Source organism: Ptychodera flava, chromosome 10, assembly GCF_041260155.1.
Source record: "Ptychodera flava strain L36383 chromosome 10, AS_Pfla_20210202, whole genome shotgun sequence".
Lineage (NCBI taxonomy): Eukaryota > Metazoa > Hemichordata > Enteropneusta > Ptychoderidae > Ptychodera > Ptychodera flava.
This window is the reverse complement of record NC_091937.1, coordinates 38,618,112-38,646,102: the sequence shown is the minus strand read 5'-3', so window position 1 is coordinate 38,646,102 and position 27,991 is coordinate 38,618,112. Positions and strand designations below refer to the sequence as shown.

Below are 27,991 nucleotides of genomic sequence, written 5' to 3'. Positions count from 1 at the left end.
TGGTGGGAAAAATACCGCCATTTTCGCTGATTTCCATGAGTTTGAATGATAGGCTTCGTGTAATATTGTTGACGTTCCGTGCCTTAAAATAGGCTTTATTTTTATTTTCATCGAACGAAATTGTTACACCCAAGCAGACTTAGTCAGCGATCAACGAAAACTCGGCATACACCAGTGACTTCATCGAAATTGCCGTGAAAGTGTCAGCGACGGTGCGGCTTCGATACCGGGTATTACCAGTAATCCGCAAGCTCATACGGTAAACTACGCGGACTCATCATAAGTGCGTCCTTGTGTTATTTTGCGAGACGACTGACAAGTTTCATTGGCCCCGAATGCACGAAGCTTCGTGTTTGCTATGAAAACAGAACTCGTGCTTGTAAATATTTTACCCTCATAGTCGTGCTAGAAGTTATACTTTGATTGAAACCTTCATCCCTGTCGTGAACAGTTCACTGAACTTTTGAAAGTTTTGAGTGCCGACAATGGGTCTGCTGGACAAGTTAGCTGCCTGGTTGGGGTTCAAGAAGAAGGAAATCCACGTTCTTTGCATTGGTCTGGACAACAGTGGAAAAACTACTATAATCAACCAACTTAAACCGAAAGACGTAAGTACTTGAAAGCGGCTAAGTATCGTTTCACACCAAGGGGTCACTTCCTGTTATATCAGGTGCATCATATCGTTGCCAGGGAAACCACGTAACCGGTACACGCCTACTACCCATTCAAAATATACTCCACGTGTATCTTAAGTTGATTCAAGCAAATTCACAATAAAGCCTGTACATATGAAAAACGGAACTTTCATCTGCGAAGTCGTCAAATTCATAATTTATACACTAGTATGTATTTGCTGCTACAGTCCCTCCACAGAGTATTGAGGGGCTGTTCATAACCACATCAACAAAAGTATCTAAATTAGATTTCTTAGGCATTTGAACTTGTCCATATCCAGAACAAAGTTACTACGTGTACTTGTCAGGCAACCTTGTTTTCTTGTTAAGAGTACATGCGTTCTCGTACACAAGTTACTACAAGCACTGCAGTCTCACAGATGGCAAGCTGGGATCCACCATTCTGAGCAAATGCATCTCTGGTCCCAGATTGCACAACACATGTTCAACTGATTTTCCCGCGGTCCTTCAACGGACCATGATTTACCCAGCTCTCCAAACTACTGTAAAGATGAAACTGTATTTAAATCTTTTCGTAATCAATCTTTACATGTTACAGTCACAGTATGAAGACATTGTGCCAACGATTGGCTTCTCAGTGGAAAAGTTTGCCTCCTCAGCATTGTCCTTCACAGTATTTGACATGTCAGGACAAGGAAGATATAGAAACTTATGGGAACATTATTACAAGTAAGTACACTGCTTTGAGTGTGGACAGGAAAACTAGCCATTTCTTTGTCTATATGTTATGCTAGTAACATAGCAAGCCACATGTTCATATTTGATTTTCAGTGGAAAAATGACTTTAAGTGGTCATTAAAACGGTCAATTTTTATTCTGACTTTAGTGTTACATCATACCATGTGTTAAAAATTTGAGAAAAGAAAATTTTTATAAATATGAGTTTCATTTATGTTCATACCTTCATGTTTGACAATATTTACTGCGTTTTATGTTATCTGTTTACACAGATATGTGATGATTTCACCTCGATTTTCCTGTCCCATTATTGATCCAACCATTCTATTGTAAGTGATGGGGTCATACCATTACCATAGTCTCAGTTATGACAGGGTGAAACCAAATCTTTCAGACAGATGTGTCAATCCGATGGACTGAGTAGTCAAACTGTTGTCATCACAAATATATTCAAAGGAATGTGAAAAATATGATAGCCATATACGGAACATTAACATGATTCTAAGTGCTCACAGAAATGCTGAAATCTTTTTTTGCAAAAGCTTTTATCAAAGACTGAGTCATGGCATAGCTCTGTAACTTTGAAGTTGGTGACTGTTACTAGTCTACTATCAAGTATCTTGCCAAGTTCATAATTTTCCATCAGTTCAAGTTGGTTAAAACTAATGAAGCACAACATGCCCCTCATGGTGCATTTCAACAAAAATCCTGAAGATTTGAAAGCCCCTTAAAACAGAGATACTGTAAACATGACTTTTATGCACTAATAACATACCAAGCCAAGTGGGTAAAAATATGTCTGGTTTTTGACTCAATACCGCTTTCACTACATTGGCCCATGGGAAAGTGATACTGTCTGGCAGGAAATGGGTTAAACACCAGTCAGGTAACCAAAGATTCTGGTAATATATTTGATGTCTTGATTCAGCTGACTCGTCATGCATGTTTGCCATAATATAGACTGAAAGGTTACTTTCCATGTATAAGAGCAACCAAACATGATGAACCTATTGATCAAGGTTTAACATGACCTATTCAATTGAGTGTTAAAAACCATTAACTTCAGAGTAAAACATTTGTACATGATGTCTTATGTATTTTGTTTTCCAGAGATGCACAAGCAATCATTTTTGTAGTGGATAGTTGTGATAAGCTTAGAATGGTTGTAGCAAAAGATGAACTTGACGCGCTGTTGTCTCATCAAGGTAAGTTCACCCATTCAAAGAAGATTACTCTGAACTTGTGCTTGACTCCAGTGTGCCCTCTAACAAACATGTCTTTCTGGAAACTTTGTGTCAATTCGGGGAATTTTGGAAAGTTCTCTGCATTAGCCCTACATCTCTACATGTAAACCAAATATTTGCTTGCATCACAGGCAATTTGTTTATGTTGTGGCATGTCATATTGGTTTAGAGGACACACTGCTCAACTCAGTGTTATGAAATGTGAACAAACCATACGCCCAAGGAAAAGATTGAAACATACAACTCAAAACTTACCCAGGTTGTGAAAGTAGTGAAAATCTATTGAAAGGAAATGAAAAACTTTTATTTAACAAGTACACAAAGAAAACAAACAGATTTTGCTGCTTAGGGTTGAAGGGAAACATATTGTTGATAAGTTTGTAGGATCTTAGCCGCTCACCATTTCCGTTAACCCTTTGAACCTGGCTCAGACAAAAATGTCCACATGATGTCATAGGGTACCAGGGGGTCAGGGTGCAAAGGGTTAATCAAAAATTAATCAAAATGATGTTGAATGTGGCAGCAACATATCCTTACACTTACGGTTGAAGATTTCATCAACTTTATCAATTCTCCCCACCTCCACCCATTGCATTGCAGACATCAAGAATAGGAGAATACCTATCCTGTTTTTTGCAAACAAAATGGATCTGCGAGAAGCACAATCGTCTGTGAAGGTATCCAGTATGATGGGGCTAGAAGGTATCTCCAACAAAGCCTGGCATATATGTGCAAGTAATGCGCGGACCGGCGAGGGTTTACATGAAGGTGTAGAGTGGCTAACAGGTCAGTGATCACTTCTTGCATCTTATTTTTGTGTGTTCTAAATTACACTTTATTCTTGGCAGGTTTTATTTTTGTTGTGAAAAGTGAAATTTATTCAGGAATAAAATAGGCATGTCCATCACCAGCATGAAGCCTTATTCTGCATAAAAGTAAATAAATATGTAAAACAAACAAGACAGATACTAAAGAATTGTCTACACAAAGCAGACAATGTGAAAGAGGAGAAAAAGTGTTAATAACATAATTTCATTATATGAATAAGTTCTCCTTTACCTTTAAGGTAGTATGTGCCTCAAAAGTGAAAGACTTAAACTACTTTTGCTTAAACTTTACTCAAGCAAACTTTCAACCATTCTCTTTCAAGATCAAGAAAAACATTTGGGGTCTCTGTGCAAATTTTGGTACTCGAGCAACAAATTACCAAAGATTGATATTTGAAATTGAAAATGGTGCCATCTCTATGTTAACTCTATGGAGAAAAATAAATGTGTTGATTTTCGAAAAACTAAGAAGGTGAAATTTTTTCTTACACCAAGAGCTTTAAAATGAACCCCCGCAAGTGGTATATCAGAAAAGCATTGTAAAAATTTGAGAGTCCGAATATCTTTCTCCAAGGCATGTATTTCTACCTTAACCCCACCAGGCTTGTAAATTCAGGAAAAATTAAAATCAGTTCAGAATAAACACCTTTTGATATAAAATCACTTTCCAGGAAAATAATTATTTGTTGGAACCCTGTAAAAAATTCAAGAATTAAACTTTGGACTCCTACATTAAGACCTCACGGAAAAATTCAATTTATTCGATAAAGCCATTGTTTTGTGTGCATATCATTGATCTTCACGGTTTCATTGTCTGATTTGTTTTCAGATCAAATACGGTCAGGCCAGAAGCACTAGCCAGTATCACAACACTTACTAGGGCAAGGTACTTGAAGAAAAATAACAAAAAATTGAATACATTTCTTATCAACTTGTAAATATTTGTAAAGAAGCCACCTTGGATTTTTCTGATTCCGGTCCATAAAAAAATATTTGCAAATAATTTGCTTGAAGAATAGATTAATAGTTTCCAGCCGAACTAACAAAAGATTCTTATCACAGATTTTGAGTCAAGCATATAGGGTATACCTTCATTTTGTGATTTTTCTCTATTTATGATCAAATATACCATGTACACTATGTAGTGCTGTAAATTGTCTTTCATGAGCATAGATTGAACCATTGGACACATATCTTTCAGGGGGAAATGGAATTGCCCCTCAAATTTTTTAACAGAGTCAACAGTTTGTGTAAAAACCTCTCACAGTACATATTTGTGTGACTAATCCATGTTTCGTTGAAAGTAGAGAATTTTGCTCCTCCATCAACTTATATCAAGTGTAGCCAGTTCACTGCTAAAGCTTAGCAGGTATTTGAATTTTCAAATAATTCTACTTAATTTTATTGCAGTCTGGGTTTTTTTTGTCTATATCAAAGTTTGACATGAACTACTGTTTTTTGTTTCTAGTGATTTACAAAAATGAGTAGATCCTTGTAAATTGTTATGAGCAAAGTATTGGCAAATATGTTGTGAACTCTATCGCACTGTTGTAATACATATACTATTTGAAAAAGGACTTACACAATAACGTTGATGTCAAAATGTTGAAATTAAAATGCATAGAAGTGTGTCAGATGTGCAAAAAGTGAATGAAATGTCAATGCTTTTGCATCGGATATCAAAGAAAATGCATAAAAATAATATGTAAACAGCGTGGACCACGGTGGGAACTAAGGGTCAAAGGAGAAAGAAACATGCATTTGCAGAGACTATACACAGTCACAATGCCAGGACTGTACTTGCTTTCCAGCCCCAGACTGAGCGCCCTCGAATGGATCTGTCAGTTTATTACAGCCCAAGCAGGCAGCAGATCCTGTATAGAATACAGTTGTGGTGGTATATTTGGTGAGGGGGGTATGTGGTGTTGGCAGGCACATGGAATTGTACATACTTTGCAGAGTCTCAGTCCATACGTGAATGTTCATATATTCAGAATTGAGAGAAGTATTCTGAGACAAGACGTCAATCAAGCAAGAAATACGAGAGATGGACAACTATGATTTGAATCTGTCATCATGTTGATGTGTTCCACAGGGTTTAATCACATAGGGTTCCCTTGACAAGCCTTGCATGTGCTGTTTGCCTTGTTTGCAACAATTTGCCCGTACAGAACAATTATACAAATCCACATAGTCTTAGGGGGTCTTCTATTTAATACTGGAAAGACTCCCTAAGTGAATGCAATTGTTGTCATAAAGAAACTTGGGCCTGTATTCTTCAGCTATGTCTCATTTGTTTCAATTGCCAGTTTTCAGGCAAAGTTCCATGGTTGACCATTTAGACAATGTATTACACATATATAAACTGCCTTTTTTCATTCAAGACTCATTCAATGTCAGGGTTTGTGTCCATGCTTTGATATTCAACAAGTTGTCCAGCTTATTAAAGAATAAATATTATAATCATGCTTTAATATGCTGGACAATTTCTAGAATGTCAAAAAAAGTTGTAGAAAGCGAACCTGTTTTTGTACTTTTTCAACCATGTATTCTTTCTGTTGATTGGCATTCTTTCCTATATGCATGTAATTTTGATCAACTTATACATGTGAATATTTATGTAATCATGGACAAAAGCAGACAAAATACTTCATTGGTAATTGAACAGTTATTTTAATGCCTAGTAACAGTGTGAGTATTATTTTTACAATAACCAAATTTATGTGATGGGCTCTGTCCAACCAGTGACAGCGCCCTCTATGGTTCCACAAAGCCCGTCCTTTAATGTTTTAACAGAACTGTGTATGTGTTTGTCGCCAATGACAAAGTGAAATTATTAGACCAATTGACAAGATTGAGTATTTACCATGTGTGTAATTTAAATTATGTGACTTTCATTATTGTTGAAACACGGTGGTTGATATTTTAATGATGAAAATACTGAAGGCATGAGGGAAAAAGTTTGAAAGTTGGTTCAATTTGAACCAATATTGTTCTCCATTTCCTTGATAGGCTTCATGTTATGACTTACAGCCCTGTTAATTAAACCATGGTTTGTAGAAATCATAGAAGAGCAGAACTGTCTGTATACAAATTTAAAGGGAAACTATGTTTTGATTTCAAAGTGGCTTGTATGACCTTTAACCCTAGTTACCCCTCTTCATCCCATCTTCCTATCACAATGGTTTTGCAAATATAGATGACTGGCTATTAAAAAGAGGTACCTGCAAACAACTGCTGCCACCCTGGTCCATAAATAGCAGAGATATGAAATATAAAATTTCTGCAGAAATATTTATTATTGCATTACTGCAATGATACAAAGCGTGCAAACTGTGTGAGATATTTCCTCATTGTCAATATTTTTTGTAGGGGCAGTATGACTTGCATTGCTTTGTAAATTCATGAAATATGGATTTTTTCTAAAGGTGATACTCGGTAAATAAAATGATGTGAAAGATACAAAGTTGGATTACAAGCAGAGCGTGGAGTACTCTATGTATTGGTGATAATTCTGTTAAAACAGATTGCCCGAAAAAACAACCCAGGTCTACTCCTAGTTTGTTGTACGAACACTTTTGCCATTGGTGTCCAAGCGTATTGTATTGGAAGAGATATTGCATCTCCAGTGATTACTCCAAGAACATTTATGTCAGTCTGTATATTTTGCCATTTGTGGCCATTGTTAGGTATAAGGCATATCATCTCCACTGTGTGTAACTTGTTATTCTGTCATCGTCTTTAACTTGTTAAATAAATCATTTCTCTCATTGAAGAGAAATATTACTTTCAGGGTCCTAGCCTGTCTTTTATAGAAACTTTTTTGTCTTTCACAGACAGTGAGGTTGATGAAAACATTTGTGTGATAGCTCTGCAATGCAGGTATTTTAAAAAACCCAAAATTTGCAACCATGTCAATATGAAGTAAGTAGTGTCACATCTCAGAGGTTGAATTACTGGAAGACAACTACTGAACAAGCCATAGAAGCTCTGTCACTTGAGGGCGCTGCTTACAGCTCTCCAGAAAAAAGCTCCCCCCCCCCCCCCCCCCCCCCAAAAAAAAGCTCCCATTATTCTCATCAAGATTTTCCATAGAGGCCTAGTCACAGGAAGCTTGGCCAAAACTTTCAATTTAAGTGATGGGAAATGCCATATTTGTGGCCAAGAAGAAACACTGGAACACATCTTATTTGAGTGTAAATATGTAAAAGAAATCTGGCAGAAATATATTTCTTTCTTTGTCAGAAAACACAACATTGATAAAAATATCAATATCAAAAGATTAGCAATTGCAGGTATCGAAAATGATAAAATGCAACATCTGACACTATTACTGTATTAGTTTTTACTTCCTTTGTAAAATACACAGTTTGGAATATTTGAAATTCGGTTACTCTTGATGGGTTTCCCTTCAATCCTATGTCATGCAATTGAAATGTTATCTTTCCTCATGGATGAACACATTATATTTCACTTATAAGATGATGAACAAAGCTGAGGATTTTATCACAAAGCTTTCAAGCCTTGTAAGACTTGAAGGAGAAGAATGCATCCTGAATGCATTTATATGATGATCTTTATATAAATGACTGATTTTTCGGGGGTTATTTTTTTTCAGACAAGTTGCATTGTAATTTTAACGCATTCATAGTTATGTAGATCTGTTTTATTGTGAATTTTTTTAAATAAATATATCTTTTAAAAAAAGCTCCCATTATTCTGTTCTGCACTGCTGCCTCCATGATTAAGTTACGGTAGAAAGCTAAAAAAACTGCGAAAATTTACAAGTCTATCACTCCCCCTTACCACAGTTTATAGGGAATGCAAAATTTTACTGCAAATACTTGTCACTTTCTGGCAGTGTGGTTCTGTTGCATTAAAAAAGCATGGAACCCGAAATGGAATCAGGTAAAAGTTTCTTTTTGTAAGATATTAGCAAAGGCTAACAGGACAACTGTTGTGACTTTGATAATCTTTACTTTATGTTCAGTATTACACAAGTACTCTTTCGTCTTCTCCCTGAAGTACAATGAAATGCAAGTTATTATCCTTGCTCACACATTGCACAAATACTCAGTGGTACCATTGAAAAATGAATGCTTGCCTGGACTAAACTTTAGTTGTCCACAACAGTGGACATTTCCGACACAGGCTGTGTTATTGTAGAATGCTTAGCATTATGACATTATTCTTGGAATAAAATCAGAAACAATTTGAGGAACAGAACTACAATAACAGAAAATACGCTAAGGGTCACCGCTTTTAATGGAGTTCCTACAACAACAGGCGTTTAGTTCCACCAAAGTCAGTTTTCCCCTTTTTACTGGACTGAAAGATTCAGTGGTGTATAAGCTTTCTCGGCAAACTCCAAATGGTCGAGGTTGGACGTTGCGGAGACCCAATACACGTGAATCTTTCAGTCTAGCGTTTCCCTGGTGTAGCAACAAGATGTCACTTTTCAAAGCACGGTGAAAGGTTGATAAACATCGTCTTGTGGAAGTTGACGGACAGTCGTCTCATTTCGATCGATGCCGGACACCGTGTCGACGACAATAAATTGTTGTTCACGTGATAACGCCTCCTAGTGGCCAAACATAGATTTTTCCGTTCAACAACTGAGGGCGCGCGTCACTTCTCCCTACAGTTAATCCATAAAAGTTTGCAAGTATGCGCACTACTTTTCTCTTTCTCATCCGCACGTAACTTTCCCTTTGCGGTAAGTGTATTGTTTCATAAACAAAAACTTACATTTGCTGAAGTGTTTTCTCGTCACGTTTGGACAGTAATGAAAAGAGCTCATATTATTTTAGTATCACATCGCAACTTCCCATCACCAACAGGACTCATCAACGTTTCAGAAAGACAATACTATGAGGGACGCATTCCATAAAAGTTAAAGGCCTTATAGCCTTGATAGAAAGAAACAGCAGAATGGAGTTTAATACACCAACCTTGTTGATGAACATTAAAGATTTATGAACCAATAAAATAGACATTTGATCTCATTGTTGGTTTTTAAGGAAATTGTCATTAAACTGAACCGCAGAAATTTGTCCTGAATTCACCGTTTACATAAAGGGAAGCGGTCGTCGGACGTGCCATTTTCTTGTTTAAAAACCATGTATTTCATGCACTATATAAATAGATGCATCATGTGAACATAGCTGCAACATTCAAATTTTACGATGTACATAATGACAAACATGTTTTAACTTTCATCAATCGCCCTTGTACCTTGGATTCAGTGTTTTACATCGGTCGCAGAGGTCCCTAGCGACCTTTGAGCGCAGTTTCGACGTCCCCTTTAAGCATCTCAAAAAGTTCTCCTAACATTCACTGAGCAAAGTAGGTTTCGTCTTCTCGTACTTTGCTAACTATTGTTTTGTGTTCCATAATTGAGTGTAACATCATCCACGTGAGTGTTAAGACTAAAACGATCACGACATTGCAGCTTTCAAGGAAAAAGGATACACATCTATTTGTGTATGGGCAGCCGTCTACTAACCATTGGAGCTTAAAAGGATTCGAAACATTTTGAGTAGAATATCATTCCCATAGAAAGCAAAATTTTGTATTTTTTGACAAAAGGGTTTGCATTACATGAATAGCTGTAAAAATTACGGTACAAGTGAAAAAATCTGGCCAAGGGTGACTTTTAGAGGCTTCGAAATGTTAATCGATATCAACTGGTGGATATAAAACGCAAAGGGTGCTTATTTAAACTTCGTTTAATTTGTGAGTAATAAAGAGTGACGAACAAGTAAGTTTATACGATTTGTACGATGAATCCTCAGGGTTGACATTAAAAATTGTCCACGATGAACATAATGCAGCGTGCAGCCGATCCGAATCGTAGGTATAATCTTTACGTGGTTCCGGAGTTCACTCTTTTCGATATAAATCATGCCACCTGACATTCTCGTTGACAAAGCACCGCATACCCGATACGCATCGGCAAGTCGGGTCCATCAAACGTAAAGCCTATATGTGCTGCCGAAGATGCGTCTAAATTTAGGGGGTTACAGTTTGACCGATCATGTGTGCATTTTCCAGTTTCTCTGGTTGTATGTTTTCTGGTGTAGCTTTTTGGTGCAGATAAATTTTAACATCTTCAACCCATGACAACGACTTCCGTCATCACGTGAAGAATGATCGACTGGCTAATGTCTATGATAGCACGAAAGGTGTTTTTGAAAGAAATCCAATCGAACGAAATCTGGGAATCACTCGAGCGAGAACAACGGTATAACGACGGTTCGTGTCAAGAAGCGAACTTCGTCGCAAAGGAAGGTGACATTTTCGAGTGAAACAAATATATATGATTTGTTATAGGCTTTTATCGCTGTATTTTGATATTCATAACAAATGGATGTATATTTGTTACTTTGCTGAATCAGTGATATAAGTTCATCGCGTCTGGAACAGGCAACAAAGGCCATCCACCGCCATTGTTCACTGTTGCGTGCGTCTCTATCGGTCTCAGAGGACAAGAGAGCTTTGTTTGGAAAATTTACCGACTTTCCTTCGGACAAACCAATTAAAGGTTATTGAACGACCCTGACTTAAAGAGTCAAATACTTATACTTCTTGCGCATGCCGATGTATTTCATCACCAATACACGTCACAAATATAAACTGTCCAGTGACAGTTGTGCAAGGTCATTCACGGCTTTTGTAGGGAATATTCAACGTACAATGCAAACTTTCTAAGAGCAGGAACGTTGCAAGATGTTTTGCTTGACAGATATCGTAAATTCAACTTCGCTGTAGACATTTAAATGAAGTATAGTCTTACAAGACCTTTGTCAGTAACCAGAGTTCAAAGATAGTCGTGACATCTGTCTGACCTGTCCTGTAGGTGCGTAGCACATACAAAAGCCTTCATTGACTGAACAGTCTAGTTACTTGGTAGTTTTAAACCCCAATTTCATTTTCCAATGTCACTCCGCCGCAATGTCAAATCTCAATAAAAAGATCACATGGCCTTCAAGGGCAACTCCCTCGCCTGATGTTAACCTGTCCTCCAATCGCGTGTTCACCAAATATCTACAGAAGAAGCGCGATTGAAATCTTATTTTTTTCAGATCCCCCTCTATACCCTAAAAAGATTTCAAACCCCTCTCTATGTGATCAAAATTTTTCAAGTCCCCCCAACCGTATGTCATAAAGGATGTGCGCGCTGAAAAAATAAACGTATCGCGCCGTTCCGTTCATAAATGTTCAACACTACCTGTTATTAGCAGTTTGTAAAGTCCTAAGACAAGTTCTTAAATTGATTCATTTTTAAACGAACTTTTTGATTTATAATGATAAGTCTAGGCCCACTTGAGTTAAGCCAACTCATGGGCCGGGCCAGGTCAATTGCTCCTACCGAAGAGCACGCAAAATGACGATGCATGAGAAAGTGAGCAAATCGTGAATTCTAGCTATACGTAATTGTCACATTGTAAAAAAAACTGAGCACAGTGACCTACCAAAATTTGTTTCAAAAGTACAAGACATATATGAATTAGATACTACTCAAAATTGACAATACTGGAAGGTAAAAATATTCCATCAAATAAATGTTTTCATCTCTGAAATTTTGGGTGTAATAATGGCAAATTTGGTTAAAAAATAAATAATTCCAGGTAGTCAAATATTTTCTTCACTGTTCAAAGTTTTATTTTTGTATTATTTTATGATGAGAATGTGAAAATTTAGAAATCAAGAATGGTGACTTTATCTTTTTCCTTTAACATTTGATTATTCTCAAATGCCAGAATTCAAAAAATCGATCCCCAATAACTTTTAAAGTCTCCTGGTCTCCCATGTGTTGTTCTCTGGCCTGATCTTGTGTACAAGTATGTTTCACTGTAATGAGCGTCATTTGACCCAAACTCTTCTTCAACTACAATGTACATCAGAGTCAGAGCTTTCTCTATCACTGCTCAGGTGTGCAGTGATAGTGACACTGCAATAGCGGGGCGGTACCTGATAGTGACACTGCCTGCAGTGAGTAGCTGTATGAACTTTGATAATTTTGACAATATTTTTGTTCAGTTAATACAACTGTGTTCTACTCCCTGCAGCATGTTGAACTGTCCAGTATTCAGCTTGCTATCACAGCCTGTGTATGTGTGCCATGCATTTGTATCACTGACAACTGACAGTCAGTCTGGACTCTAATTAAATTAGGCCTACCACCCGATACATATACATACTTTGTCGACAAACTGAATATATTGTCTTTGAGGATGCTATAGGGAAACAGCAAGAAACTGTAGTTGATATATTGCACAGAAATATTTAAAATCATCAACAGTTGCAGCTTCTGCCCTGTTACTAGGCTCAAGTTTATTTTTTTACAACAAATCATACATATTTAGATTTTTTCAAGATAAAAGTCATGAAATATGACAAAATGGTTCTAGACTTTGTTAAACTATTACAAACATTACACCAATTGGATGACATAAAAATCGTACTCTTTTTTATTGAATTACCTACAAAAATTAAAATTGGAAAATGCATGTAAAACCTAAAAGGGAACCCAAAAATTATCAAGTCCCCCTACACGCAAAGCAAAATTTCCGAGTTCCCCTCTACTACTAAAATTTTTGAATCCCCATCCCCCCGAATTCCTCCAGCCCCCCCCCCAACTGTTTGTGTGAACGCAACCTAACGCAAGCATTTAAAAAAAAATAGAAAGTACTCATTTCGATAGAGTTATATGGAACTACCTCTCTGCTGATTCTGAGTTCTGCTGTCTTTCTGGTTTTGCAGTAAATTGCTCACAGAAGCGGGCCGGTGGATTTGCCAGGGCTCAATTTGACATCATTTTACAAAATAACTAACGAAAGATTTTGGAATAAAATCACAGAATGGCATAGTTCAACATGTAATATACGAATGTGGTAAATGTATTTTTTCCGACGGAAAAGTACTCCGAATCGCACGCTTTACGGTGTGTTAAAAAGTTTATCGGACGTGACTCAGTTGATTGGCTGTCTAACTGCGACGGTACCTCGAGCTCATGCAGTGGAATCGCAGACGACGGCATGCCGACACGCGCGCAGCAGACGTCGTCGCATAGATACCGTCGTTAGGCGAGTTCACATGCAACATTGTATTCTTTCTGTTCCCTAAAATAACTCAAAGTCAGACGGCGATCGATGCGATGTCTCTATTGAACACCGAGTCGAGTCAGTGGCGAAGCGAGTGTAAAAACCACTCTCAGAAAAAGTGTACGTGAAATGAAAGTGGCCATTTCACGTAGGCGGCTGCCAAACAACAAGAGCGCACAGAGAGTGACGACTTATCCGTTTACCACCGAAGCTCGGGCGGCGGGGCCCGGCGGGCTGGATACATAGTATACGCATTATTCTGCCGTCGTGCAACTTGTAAACCGTAATTTTAAATGTTTTAAATCAACCGTAGGGGTTATACAGGGTGTAACTTAAGCACCACCATATTTAATATATTTATAAATGATTTGCCAACAATCTTTAATGCTCATGCATGTGATCCCCCTATATTAATAATATTCCTGTGAATCGTCTCCGTTATGCTGATGACAATGTCATTCTATCTACTTCAAAGACTGTTCTCCAAAATAGTATTGATATTTTCCATGAATACACCATAAATGTAAACTAACTGCTAACACTGACAAGACAAAAATAATGCCCTTTTATAAATGCAACAAATTATTGACAACAATATTTTTATATGGGAGGAAAAGAACTCGAAACTAAAAAGAAATTTAATTATCTTGGACTAGTTTTAAGTCCCACTGGTAGATTCAAAGAAGCCATGAAAAATCTTAAAGGGACAAAAGACAATGTTTTCACTGAAAGGAAAGTTAGCGTCTAATACAAAAAAACTAATACAAATCTTAATGTACCATTGATTGATGCTTTCTCTATTTGACAAACTAACTAACTAACTAACTAACTATATATATATATATATATATATATATATATATATACCATATGTGTATTGAATTTTGCAGCTCATGTGTATAGTTAGGCTGTATTGAATTTTGCAGCGCATACTTTGTTCTTTTCTTCAAATACTATCAATGACAACAACAACAAATTTACTGAGCCAAAATATATTTTTGTCTTTCTTCATTTTTTAAAATATTTAATCATCATCACCATCATCCATCATCATCATCGGAGATCGAGGGCCCTATGCTTCTAGTTTGAACAAGATGCACAGCAAAATAGACTCATTTATAACTCAGTAGAAGAGTGATCTTTACAATGATAACAGAGCGGGTTCTAAATCAAAAAATAAATTAAGGACATACAGATTATACAAACATAAATTTAGTTTGGAAGAATACCTAATAAATCTGCATAATTATGAATTAAGAAATATACTTAGGAAATTTAGACTGGGATCACATATTCTAAAAATAGAGACAGGCAGACATACAAGAACTCCTGTCTGTCTAAATCAAATAGAAGATGAGAAACGTTCCTTAATTGATTGTACATTATATCAGAAAGACAGAAATATCTATATGACCGTATCTCATCTATAATTCCAAATTTCACTTCTGTAGATGACGATACAAAATTTGTCGAGATTATGAGCAATAATACATGTATTTTCAAAGTAGCTCAGTTTATAAAAATGGTCTTTTTACGAGACAGAAAACTCTCTTCTTTTTTCCATTTCTATATTTTGCTGGCTCACTCTCTCTTTTTAACTTCTCTCAGCCTGATTGTGTCTCTTTTTTTCCCTTGCACAACTTATTTGCATTCTTTGATCTTATTCTTCAATTTTTATTGTGTATATTGTGTAAGTTTTATCCGTTACATACCCATTTTTAATTCCTCCTGAAACTATTAAGTGTTATTGAATAAAGTTAAAGTTAATTCTCTTCGTTAGTTGGCTTTAAGTGCGACTACTTGAGTTGTAAAATTGTGAGAAAAAAATGTCGCAGACAGCTTTTAGTTCCAATTATTTGAAATATTAAATCTATGAATGAATACAAATGAATGCAGGCAAAAATCAATAAGACTTTGATGAAATTTTGTTGAATGTTGTATCATCGATACCAGAAATATATTAATGTATCCAGAAATACCAAGTTTACAAATATAATGTAAATGAATTTTGCATCTACTTGAATATGCAGGGGTGCCTAGATTTAAAAATTTGATAAAAAATTATTTGTTACTTGGTATGTATTTCGCAAACTGGTACAGAATGAATGGATAAATGAATGAAGGAATGTCAAGGTGTGGAAGTTTCAATATGATTTCTAGCCTAGTATTTATATGAGCTCCACCGGTACCCATGACCACAGACCCATTTGACACATGAGATACCATGGAACATAAATTTAATTTATTTGATCAGTTTTTCTTTTCCATTTTTTTAACAACTAATTAAGATCACCATGGAAGGGAATTGAGAGAGAATCCCAAAGTCCCAACTATTTCTGTAAATTAGGAACAAAATGCAAACAATCATAAATGGTTTAATCATGTCATAGTCTCCAAGCCAATCCTGTAAAACGGTTTACCCTTAAATTGTTGTTTTGAGAATGTGCAAATGTTCAGGCAGGATAATTGTTTTGTGAGATATCTTGCTGATAAAAATGACTCACGAACTGACTGTACAAATTACAAAGAAAACTGTAGGAGAATATGCATTTTCTTTTTGGATATTTATGTTGGCGATGCATTTTACCCTATAACTCATCGCACGGTTCTACAAAGCATCTTGTAATAAATGGCAAATAACTACAATGTAAATTAACAAAATTAATCTATTCTCAAAAACTCTAACTAATGTGATTTTAATGAAAGTATGAGGATTTACAAGGAACATGCAAACCAAATTTCAAAATAACTGAATTAAAATTGAATTTCAAAGTGAATTAATGGGTATAATCCTGAGAATATGGCATTGTTTTCATAATTAAAAACTGCCATAAACAGCATTGCTATCTTGTGTATACTGATTGATGTGTTGAAAAGCTGAGCATTTTTTTGTGTAAACATGCTTCAGGGATTATGTTGATACTCAAACACAAAATGCAGCCGATAAAACATGCAGAAAAAAGAGTGGACAGAAATATACATCATTGAAGTTACAGCAGAGGCCCTCTGGTACTGCACAAGAGTCAGACTGTATTTTTTACAATACTTTGTATGGTCTTTCTATACGTGAAAACAATGAATTGTCGACAAAAATAAATCAAAAATTTTGTGTGGTTTAATTTTGCGAATTTTGCAATGAAATGGAAAAATGATTTTACAGTATTTGAGGAAAACCTTGCTTGATGATCCAACCTAGACATGACCCAGACGTATGACCCTAAAAATGTTGCACACTTGTATATTGTACCTAAATTTAGTAAGGGATGGACCATTAGACCTTGGGAGGGGGGGGTGTCACAATGAAATTGTGAAAATTTTTTTTTTACTATTGTAAATTTCTGAAATTTTTTTTTCCAATTGAGATTAGCTGTGCAAATTTTTTTTTCAGAGTAAATTTCAGATTTATAATTTTTTTTAGTTCGTCGCTGTCTGAAGATAAAGAGGGCAAAGATGTGGTGCCAAGCACCACAAGTGGCCAAGCAAGCGGTCACGAGGGGGAGGGGGGGGGGGGGGGGGGGGGGGGGGAGGTCAGGAGAGGGGTGTCCCCCTGCTGCTGTTGGAGCTTTGAAAAATAGAGATTAAAATGGTGTTATTTGGTGGGACTTGGGAGTATTTTTGCGGGGGGAGGTCAGGAGGGGGTGTCCCCCTCCTGCCGTTGGAGCTTTTGAAAAATAGAGATAAAAATGGTGTTATTTGGTGGCACTTGGGGAGTATTTTTGCAGGGGGTGGTCAGGAGGGGGTGTCCCCCCTCCTGCTGTTGGAGCTTTTGAAAAATAGAGATAAAAATGGTGTTATTTGGTGGCACTTTGGAATCATTTTTTTCAGATTACACATCTTCCTCTCAAACATGGTCTTCTTGCTCCTCAGTAGCTTCCTATAGTTTTGAAAATTGACTATTTTGGTTTCCTGGCTTCCCTTTGTACTGCGTGGTGAAATGCCTACATTCACCCCACCAAACATCATGCATATCTCATGATTTACAATTGATTTTGACAAGCTGAGAAGCTAAAATAAGCTAAATAATATAGTTAAATTTGCATATTTGTGTTTTTAGAGCAATTGTTGCCCTTTTTGATCAAAACATCTATTTCTCTGTAGCAGCATGTCCAAATTGATTGGATGTGTATAGATGTGTTGAAATTTCAACATTTGTCTTTTTAGGGCAATTTATGCCATTCATGGTCAAAAAATCTGTATTCTCTGAAAGGGCTTGTCCAATTTCTTTGAAATTTGCTACACAAAAACGATTATTCATGCAGATTTATTCAGTATTTGCAATCGAGAAACTTTCAAAGTTCAACCCTTTTGTGTGTTTCTGTGTTGGGATTTGTTGGATAGATGGCATTCTACGTAGTGTATTGTTGAAGGTTAAAACATGTGTTGCTGTTGTTTTTTGAGGCTGTTTTTTGAGAAAATGCCTTTTTAAAAGCAAAATAATACATAATGACTTGATATGTTGTTTATCATTATTGACGTGTTTCTACTTGTTCACCCATTCTTGCATTCATCATTGCAATAAAATGCTGTGAAAAAAATGAAAGTGATGTGGCCTGCATCTGTTTACCTTGATCTTAAAAGGCAAATACAACTTTCTGTCTTGACAACCATACATAGTTTCAATGTTTTACCTAGTGTACCTGCTTGTGTTGTACGCAGGAAACAAGTAGAAAACAGGCTCTATAATTTCATAATTTTCAAGTGATCAGAATACAAAAGTCCTGAAAAGATAAGATAATCACAACTTCCAGTATAAGGATACAGTCACTCTAAATGTATAAATTAAAATTAAAAATGTGCCGGAGGATGTACTAAAAAATACAGAAAGTTGCTTTCTGTCGGTAAAATCTAAAATAAATTCAAAATTTAAAGACTTTTGCAGATATTTTTTTACGCCTTTGTCTTCTTATTTATTTTTTTTTTATTTTGCAAACTAGTTTGAAGATTTTTTTTCCTAACTTTTTGCTCTGAAAATTTTTTTTTTCTGTTTTTGACCACCCCCCTCCCAAGATCTAATGGTTCGTCCCTAACTCCGAGAGGAGTGTGGACCTATGAACCCAGTGGAGAGTCATGTAAACTTATTGTTTCAATTGCTGGATTGTTGTCCTGAAAAAGTCCTCATTAGAAAACCCAACAGGTGGTTAAGAGTGACAGTAATTTGAAAGCCAAGAAAAGGGCTTCTCAGTTAAGCTATACTATTGATTCCCTGTACCTATGATTTTTTTAGCTTACATCAAGACATTTTTAATAAAAAGAATATGACTTTATTTCTAAATAAATTAGAGAGCATTCGTTTTTTTACAGGGAGGGGGTTGACTTTTACGAAACAGTTTTTTAGGGGGGTTCACATTTTACAATCAATATAACTGGAGGGGGGTTAAATTTTACGAAGGTTTGTATGGAGTTATGGAAGAAAATTTGACTTTGGAATTTTACCGAAGTGTTGCTTGATCCACCATACATTGTAGTCGATGAGGAAACTATGATTAATCCCTTTTAAATACAAAACTAGCTAAATCTCTGTATTTATAGGCTTTTGATTATTGATATTAATGTGCTTGGTCAGGCTAGAGTGGTTACTGGTGCATGTGTGAGCAAAATATTTTATTTTGGAATTTCACCATAATGCTGATTTACTATCTAGTCTATGACAAAACTATGAATAATTTTTTTCCAATACAAAACTAGCTAAATCTGTGTATTTATAGGGTCTTGATTATTGATATTAATGTACTTGATAAGACTAGGGTGGTTACCAGTGGATGCTTGTGCAAGAGATTGGATTTTGGAATTTCACCAAAAATGTTGATTCTCTATACATTTTTGGTCTGTGAGGAAACTTTGAATATTTTTTTTACAATAAAAACTAGCTAATTCTGTGCTTTAAAAAAGTTTGACAATTGATATAAATGTGATGAGAATATTATATTTGAACGAGCAGATCTGAAAAAGAAATATGATATTGAAAATTCCCTAAGTGATTATTTGTAAAGTTCATAAATGAGTCTTTGAAAGTTCAAAGGTCAAATGGGAAATTATAAGTAAATTAAGATATTATTGATACCCATTGTGACATCTGTGGGAGGGTCGCTGTTTTTTGTGCATGTAAATTGGGGTAACTCTTTCTTGCAAACACTTTTTAAGGGCTCAATTTTTCACGCCAGGGCCATAGAGTGCAAAGGGTTAATGAATCAAATCTGATGAAATTCTTTGGGGGTCACATTTTACAATTGATGAATTGTGGGGGGGGGGGGGGGTGGTGAAATTTTAAAAAATTGATTTGGAGGGGGGGGGGGGTCGCTTTTTACATTTAATTTGTTGCTCAAGTTCCACTGCCTGCTTTGACACATTACTTTGTTCAAATAAATACCAGAACTTTGCAAGTTTTGTGTAAATTATTAAAATGCTAACATGAGCTTTCAGTCAGGATATCAAAGGAAAACTGATCAAATTGTAATCAATCAACACACTTTGTTTCCCCACACATTGCAGATTTATTTGTTTGCCTAAAAAGACCCAGTATCGCACAGCACAGACGAGACAAAAAATTTAACGAATACATGTACTGAGAAGACAGAGGAAACAGTAAGTTTTGAAATAGTTTTAAACCGTGTTGAGTAACAGAATACCTGTGTCACTGTAGTTTACCAGGGAATTAGACTGTCTGGGAATCTTAGTAAAAAGAGCCATGAACACAATTGACTCTACCGAATGGCTCATGAAACTTTGTATGAAGACAAAAAAAGAACGTTAAGGCATTATGATTAAACTTTGCATTTATTCATTCGTATAAAAATATAATCAAGAATAGTCTTTCTGAATTTTAACGACTGGAAGTCGTAAATGTAAATATTTATGAAGAACCACTCCAAAGCAGAGGAAAAATGGGCTCTTTGAAATAGACTACTAGCCACAGCTTGCCCGAAAATTATGGATTTTCAGTGCATATCTTTCTCGAAGACCATGGCCTTCGAAACCCGTAACACAACAGGACACCTTATTCAGCGGTAACTGACAAGTTTCGAGGAGTGTTCTGAGTGTTTCCGTGAGACAGATCCTAGTAAAGCCGCGAAAAAGCAGCGCGCAGCGCGCTCTGCGTATCGATCTCATCGCGCTCGGGTCAACTCAAGTTAAGGTCATCTCCTCCACAAAACCACTGCGAGACAACCCATGATAGGCTTCATCGATAGTTTACTGCGATACCGATTAGTGTCGCTGATTTAGATGTAGCATGTAAAATAAATAATGTAGTATAGTAATCTTGTTTACCTGCTTATGAAGGTCTAGCTTTCTTTCTAACTCCATGCTACGACATTCTTCTTTAGCTGCAGTACTGTAGCTCGAGGTTTTACCTGAGTATGGCAAATCTGGTTTTGCCGTCCAACCCAAATACCAAGGCAAAACCTCGCCGCCGCAATGTCAAATCATTTTCTCAATAAAAAGATCACAGGGCGTTTAGCGGGCAACAACCTCGCCTAACGTTAACCTGTCCTCAAATCGCGTGTTCATAAAATAACCACACTTGCCGCATAGCTTACATTGTATCACGGTCCCTCCACAAATTTGTATCTTTCCATTATTCCGGTTTGCACATTTGAGAAAACGCCGCATTTACTTTAAAGAAACAAAAACCATGCAAACAAACTTACAAATAAAAGAAAAAATAATGGTCCTCGTGTAGGCATATCCTTACAACTTTCACATTTTTGTTCGTGAAAAAACAATCATTTCTAATTCCTCATTTTGAGCTATTTCAACCCGTTTTCTCCTTGATCATTTTGATGATGTGCTAGCTTAGAGCATAGGGTAATTTTTTTAGGGTCTGCTTAGAGAAAAAAATAGTAGTATTAATATTATTAACAGTATCTTAAAGTTACTTTAAACGGTTCGCCCTCCCATCATTCCACAAAACCGATGGGGAGGTCAAAAGAAAGAAAAGAAAGAGCAGAACAAAAAAGAAGTTGGTAGATCGATGAAGTACCAAAACAAGTACCTCTCCATAGAGAAGAACGAGCCAATCAAACCTCGTGTTACTTTGGAGTCTAGCCAATCAGAGTGCTCCTTCCAAGATCGCTACGAGGGCGGTTAGCCAGAAAAATGGTGGAGGTCTACTGCCTGTTCCCCCGTTACGAAGGTGAGTGTTTTGGCAGTGTTTTATCATTTATACCGTTCGCTTAACCGCAGATTTCCTATCCAGTCATACCCCATATGGCGGGAACCACCACTTTTACTACTCTTGCACTGAAGAATTTCATGAATGTGTCGATTCGCGGCCCGGTTTGTGACTCGACGCCAGCGCTGTACATGCAGTACAGGCCACAGCGGCGTACAGTATCTCCCGGTTACCGCTGTTGCAAGTACTGGGGATGTGGCTGACACCTGTCGCTTTTTTGGTTGCCACCGTCTAACCTGACCGGAATACCGTCGTAGTCGCACACAGTAGTGTCCGTTTCGCCAACTTGTAAACACTTGATTGAAATAAAATGCTTATCAGGTATACGATCTCCGCGGCGGCCAAGAACGTTTTGCTACCAGTGTTACGCATGAATGCAAACCAACGTTACGACCCGGCGGCACAACACAGAATTAGTTGTCGTGGCACTTTTCCGGAATACCAGCTTATATCGTACACGCGTTTGCGCCGTGAGTAGCACGACGTCATTTCTTTCAACTACGTTTTCAAAGATGAGTATTTCCCTGTGAATATGATAATTCCTTCACGGTTGTGGCAAGTTGTTTGTTGAACTTTAAAATCGGAGGCCTGCCACAAGTCACGGTCCGCAAGCATTGCACTTTGAGTGACGACGCACCGTGCGCTCGCTCTGTTTGGAAAGCACACGATCGACGTTTAATAGTACCGAAAAAGTAAAACTATTATCACTTTCACAATAGCAGAGCATACCAATGCCACAGCGTCCTTTTCTTCCGACATGCGTAAAAAGTCGAGCATTTATTCGCCGAAAATGTCAACAATCTGGAATGGAAAAGGGAGTGCAAATATAATTGTTGTAGGTTCATATGTGTTATCTGATATCAGTATGTGTGAACACGATACGGAACCTAATAGAATTCACTGATACAAGACACCATCACAGCTGATGGAGGGTGTCGTGCGTAACATGTTATTATCTTTGAAAAATAAATTAATCGCAAAAGTGCCGACCACTTCTACGTGTGTGTAACATCCCCCAAAACAGCCAAGCCCAATTAGGCACGATTACGAGTGATTTAAAGAACCGAGGTCCTCGGTGATTGACCAGGCATTGAAAAACATAATATATTTATAGTTGATGTCACTTGACCCCCCATGACATGTCAGCATCAACATGACATTTTTCAGGAATTTAACACGTTTGGACTGGTAGTGTGGTCCAGTATTAAAAGTAGACATTACCACTTCAAACATTGTGGCTTTACCCTACCACTCACCTCTCATCTCTACATCTTGGTGTATCCCAATTGTTTACAGTGGTGCCCACTGAGAATTTAGGGATAGGAGTATGGTAGCCAAGTTTGATGGTATGGTTTGAAATGCTTCTGTAAATTAGTGCTGTCTCGGGGAGGGTGAAGATCCCATTGATTGCAATCACCATGGTTCTCATTTTACCCAGCATATCAATCATTGATCAAACTTTGAATACTTATGTTACATAATACCGATCATGCATTCTGTGTTAATTGCCAAAAAAATTATTGGTCAGGGGTTTTTATACAGAATTGATGTAGTGTGAAAAGACATGCACAGAATGCCATGCAAGTGTGGAAATTTTCAAACGATATGTTTAGATTTGAAATGAAACAGTATCAATGACAGGTACCAGTGCAGTTGTATTTCATGATTTTACAGACTTGAAAAGTTTTGAGTGTCTATCATTATATCAAGAAACAGTATAGCTTTAACTTTTATAAGTGTAAAATTTTGCAGTAATTGTCATTAGCCAAAGCGACAAATTACCAGTGGTTACTTAATAATATATTCATGTTTTTTATTTCATATTTGACTTTGAGTTAATTATATACCGAGGTAATTGACAATGCAAAAAGTAAACATTTTAATTAAACTTTCACAGCTAAGTCAGCTGATAAAATGAACAACATAATAACGTAGGCTGTAATTAGCGAATTTTAATTACTCCACATGATAGTTTAGATGCCAATTGGTATATTCATGATTTTTTCCAAATTACAGTAAGTGTTGTTTTGGACACTACATTCTCTTACAGCTCAGAGTTTACCAGTAAGTTGACCATCTCCATTGATTTTCTTTCAATTTTTGTAAAGTAAATTGAGGTATAAAGGATGTTCAATGTTGCGAACAACTCTTTTAACATCATTTGAAAAATTTTTCTGTTGAAGTGACTCAGGAAAAATCATGACAGAGAAGTGCATTAGTAAATTGACAGTCTAAATCTGACCTAGAAATTGGCCAATAAATAAATATATCTTGAACTCTTCTATCTTCATCACTGGCATTTGCAAATGGAATCGTAACAGAAATAGCAATTAAATAACCTATAAAATGACCCATTCTGTTCGATACACAGGGCCTCAAAACCACTAAATGGTGTTATTTCTGCAATGAAATTTAAAAGCTTTTAGAGGGCAGTAGTTAATGGAATGGAATCGTTACAACAGCTGCTTTGAAAGAAAAATATTCCTGCAGAGATCTCTGTGATAGGAAAACATTTTGTGAGGTCTCTTGCTGATTTGCATATTTCTGATAGCAAAGTGATAGGATCATGTGTACATGTAGATGTGATTTTTTACAAATTTGTTAGGATTACTGATGATTAGTGGATACACCTTTCGTTGCGAACTAAAAGGGGTTTTCTTAGGGGGGGCTCTAAGTCTAAATAATACTGATGATGTGAGTGGACCCCCCTATGTTACTTACAATTGAAACAAAATTTCATTGTGCCCACTAATCTTCAGTTTTGCCTACGTGTCTCACTGGTTTGATTCTTTGTAGTAATGGCACTGTTACATTTGATGATTTCTTGTTAGCATTTATGCCAGCAATGCTCTTGAGGAGTCAGAGAGTGTATAAAATTATGGGGAAAATAGTCAAAAGCAGTGAATGGCCAGTCAATTGTCCTGCTAAAAATGATTGAACATTTTCATATTCCCATGATGCAATTTCATGTGTACACTACTACTAGTTATGTTATGTAAATTACCTTACCTGTACACACAGGAATAAGAATGGAGTTTAATCAGCACACGAAACAATCATCACTCAGACGGATAAATCACTTCTGTTTAGAGCAGTCATGATAGGGCTTATTCCAACTGAATCCACACTTGTAGTATTATTATTGAAGAATAACTTTTTCTCAAATTTTTACAATCTTCTCGGGAATTATATATATATAGTGATCATGAATATGTTTTATGACGGCAAGTGTTATGATAAAATCTCTAATCAATAATTGCAGCTGCAAAACTTAGTTTTTTCAAACTCTATCAATCATGGTTACAAGTTGATGTGCAGGAGTTCTCCCTCATTGATGGGATGACATCACATTTCTACTGTGTAATCTTTAAGGTCATTCAGAAAGCATGTCACATTTCCGGAATGCATGCAATGCCTGATATAACACGGCATTTTTCTTGTCACATTGCACTGTGAAGACTTCCAGATAACTCTTTTTTTAACAAATTGTTTTAACTATATACACACCAGAGTATAGAATGACATTGAGTAATCATGTAGTTTTGAGAAGTGACCTGCTGGTGAAACGGAAAGTGTTCTTGTAAGTTAACACGAAACTGAAACAGACAAGACAGAGATGCGGTCAAGGAATGTTGTGGATATGTGTAACAGATGATAGTATCAGATTCCCAGAACATGCCAGAACATTGAGATGTGTGGGCTGCATGTTATCCATAAACTGCAATAATAATAACAGGGACTGCCCTGCCCTGCAGTCCAGGTTAAATGCTTGATCCTATTATCTTACAGTTTAATATTAGATCCGTCTGAGAGAATGCAGGTTTTGCTTGCAATTTTTAGTTCGAACAAATTGCATGGCAGGAACATATGGAGTGGTGGATAAGGCATCGGATATCATGTGATCCGGAGTGAGAAGAGTAAGTGGAATGTCGGGAATGTGAGAATGACATTCATTAAAGCCTGAGTAAATCACTTAGTGGAGATTAGTCTCAGAAATGCTGAGAAGTTTTATGACGATGCCCGTTGTCTCCTTTGTCTTTATGGATCTTCTGCTTTTCTGTTCTGCAGTTTAAGAACGTGTTTGTTTGATGGGTAGAACTGAATTCCAAACATGGTTTCTAACTTTTAAGATGGTCCGGAATTCCAGCTTAGAGAGTCGACCAAAGATGGACAGGAGATCTGGAGATGTTTTGTATGGAAGGACAATTATTAATCATGTATTGTTGTTTTGGATCAAAATTGTTCTGGGGGACTTATTTCTGTTTGTAGTAATGTTGTACAACTTAACACTTCTTAGTTTACAACTGCTGTCTTTATGAAAACTTGACAGTTCACTGGCTGAATTTTTCAGTTTTGATTATAAAGCTAGGAATGATTTTTACCTTGCAGTTTCTAATAATTTTTGAACCCTGACCATGTGTATCTTGACCACACTGGAACTTTCAATCAGATGTATTCCATTATGACTGGCTCTGGGGAGTGTTACTGATACTTATAAGCAGATTTCATTCAAGTGGGCTTGCTACGTGAACCTATTTCTCTGTTAACATGTAAAAGAGAACTCTTTACCTTCTGAGTGTGCTGAGCAAAATTTGAATTATTTTGAATGATTATTGGTGGAAAACTAACAAAGTATGCACAACTTCACTGAAATGAATAATTTACTTGTTAAATTCCTAAGCCAGAAATCATATCAAATGGACAAAGGTTCAAAAAATGGAAGAACTTTAATTGATTGGCCCTGGTTTAGTCTTTGCAGACAGAATTTAGAAATGGTCCAAAATCTAGTCAGTCATTTTGTGTCAGAGCCACAGTATGCAAGACCAACAGATGATCTATGTGATTCTAGACAGCTTTTGGTAAAATATCTGGAAAGTACGGCAACATGGGATACCTGGATACAATTACTCAGAAATGTCAAGAACCTGACTGGTTGATGAGTGGGTTGATGTGCCAGTACTGAAACACTGGCCTTGCGCACACTTACAACATACACTAATCTGTGGATGAACATCACACTGAGAAAAACATGCACATAAAACATCCACAACAAAGAGATTACGATATGAGCCCCCTTTTTGGCAACGCCAACTGTGCCACAGATTATGAATCAAATGACTTGTTTACCAGAGTGGTGGGAAAGACGAGGAGGACAGGACAATAGTCCATACCATGTACGTCTGCTAAAACCATCAGACTAATTTTGGTACTCATCTCAGTGTGATTGCCTAATAATTGTCAATCATATTTTAATTAATAGAATAAATCAAAAGATGTAAGTCTGATTCCCAGACATACACACATATTAAATGATAATTTACAGGCTTTAAAAGACATACTTGTGAATACACTTGTCTGAAGTGGCTTGGTGGTTACATGGGAACGTTGGCTTGATGTGTGAGAGAATTGCCTGAAGGACCTCAATTAAGAGGAACGATAAAGTTCTTTGGAACGATAAAGCTTTACTACAACAAAATGCATGTCAGCTCATATTTATTCATTGAATTGCTGAGCAAACTTTCTTTATATAAAAATACATTTTGTTCATATTACAGGTACAAATTGTAAAAATGTTTCATAATTTAGTATTCATTAAAATGATTTATTTGGTACCATTTTTTGTGATTTTTAAACTTTATGATTGATATTTAACCTTCTGTTTTGCAATTTATTGTGTATTTCTGCAGTCATGAAAATCCTGTCTGTTATCCAGAATGTATGTCCAAATTATTCCAATGTTGCCAATGATAACAGATGTGGCAATTTTTGTGTGTGAGTCTGTAGCAGGGATGTTTGCATAGTAATTTTGAGTCATGGAGGTAGATGTAATGTGCTATTGCATAGTTTGGATAAATCTTTCATTTTATCTCTATGGTGTTTTGAAATGCCCGCATGTGTGGTGTCTTGCCAGCCATTGTTCAACTGCATTGTATGCTTGTTGCTGTTGTGTTTCTGGCTGCCCTTCAAGCTGTCAAAAGAGATTATTCTGGACAGATTTTCACATCCATGGCTTTCATCAAGGCCTTGCAGTTGTCAACATTGATGTTAGACATTGAAATACAATACCACGCTGTGACATGTGTGCTTGTCTGTATAAAAGAAACAAAAAAATTGTCAATATTAATCTCCTCATCTTTTGCAAGATGAAACTCAGGTATAAGAAAAACTATCTACTAAAATTTTTTGACAAAAAAGATCGTGGAATAAACAGACAACTGTTGTTCTTTGGAATAATCCTTAATCATGTTTGCAAATGTCATGAGTCAATGCC

The 27,991-nt window shown here is 36.6% G+C and overlaps 2 protein-coding genes across 8 annotated transcripts in view; both read left to right on the top strand.

Annotated features, from left to right (window-relative positions):
* The first annotated feature begins 7 nt into the window (after window positions 1–7).
* On the top strand, window positions 8–7,230 carry LOC139142716 (ADP-ribosylation factor-like protein 6). The gene is made up of 5 exons (XM_070712796.1): window positions 8–608; window positions 1,234–1,364; window positions 2,484–2,578; window positions 3,218–3,403; window positions 4,274–7,230. Exons 1-5 carry the CDS (start codon window positions 486–488, stop codon window positions 4,300–4,302), a joined length of 564 nt encoding a protein of 187 aa, XP_070568897.1. The 5' UTR covers window positions 8–485; the 3' UTR covers window positions 4,303–7,230.
* Window positions 7,231–21,599: 14,369 nt separating this feature from the next.
* LOC139142713 (protein still life, isoforms C/SIF type 2-like) overlaps window positions 21,600–27,991 on the top strand; it is an 88,144-nt gene continuing 81,752 nt past the window's right edge. For 5 of the 7 annotated variants that reach the window (XM_070712792.1, XM_070712788.1, XM_070712791.1 and 2 more), the window contains exon 1: window positions 21,601–21,681. The gene's annotated coding sequence lies outside the window, so the exon portion shown is untranslated. Of the gene's footprint in view, window positions 21,682–27,991 lie in introns of all 7 variants that reach the window. The other 2 variants (XM_070712783.1, XM_070712794.1) reach the window with 2 other exon arrangements.

What these genes read in the sequence shown, in the direction of transcription:
- LOC139142716 (XM_070712796.1), top strand. Translation starts at nt 486, where the DNA reads ATGGGTCTGCTGGACAAGTTAGCTGCCTGGTTGGGGTTCAAGAAGAAG. An exon ending in TTATGGGAACATTATTACAA is followed by an intron (nt 1,365 to 2,483) that starts GTAAGTACACTG and finishes TTTGTTTTCCAG; the next exon opens with AGATGCACAAGCAATCATTT. An exon ending in AGGTGTAGAGTGGCTAACAG is followed by an intron (nt 3,404 to 4,273) that starts GTCAGTGATCAC and finishes ATTTGTTTTCAG; the next exon opens with ATCAAATACGGTCAGGCCAG.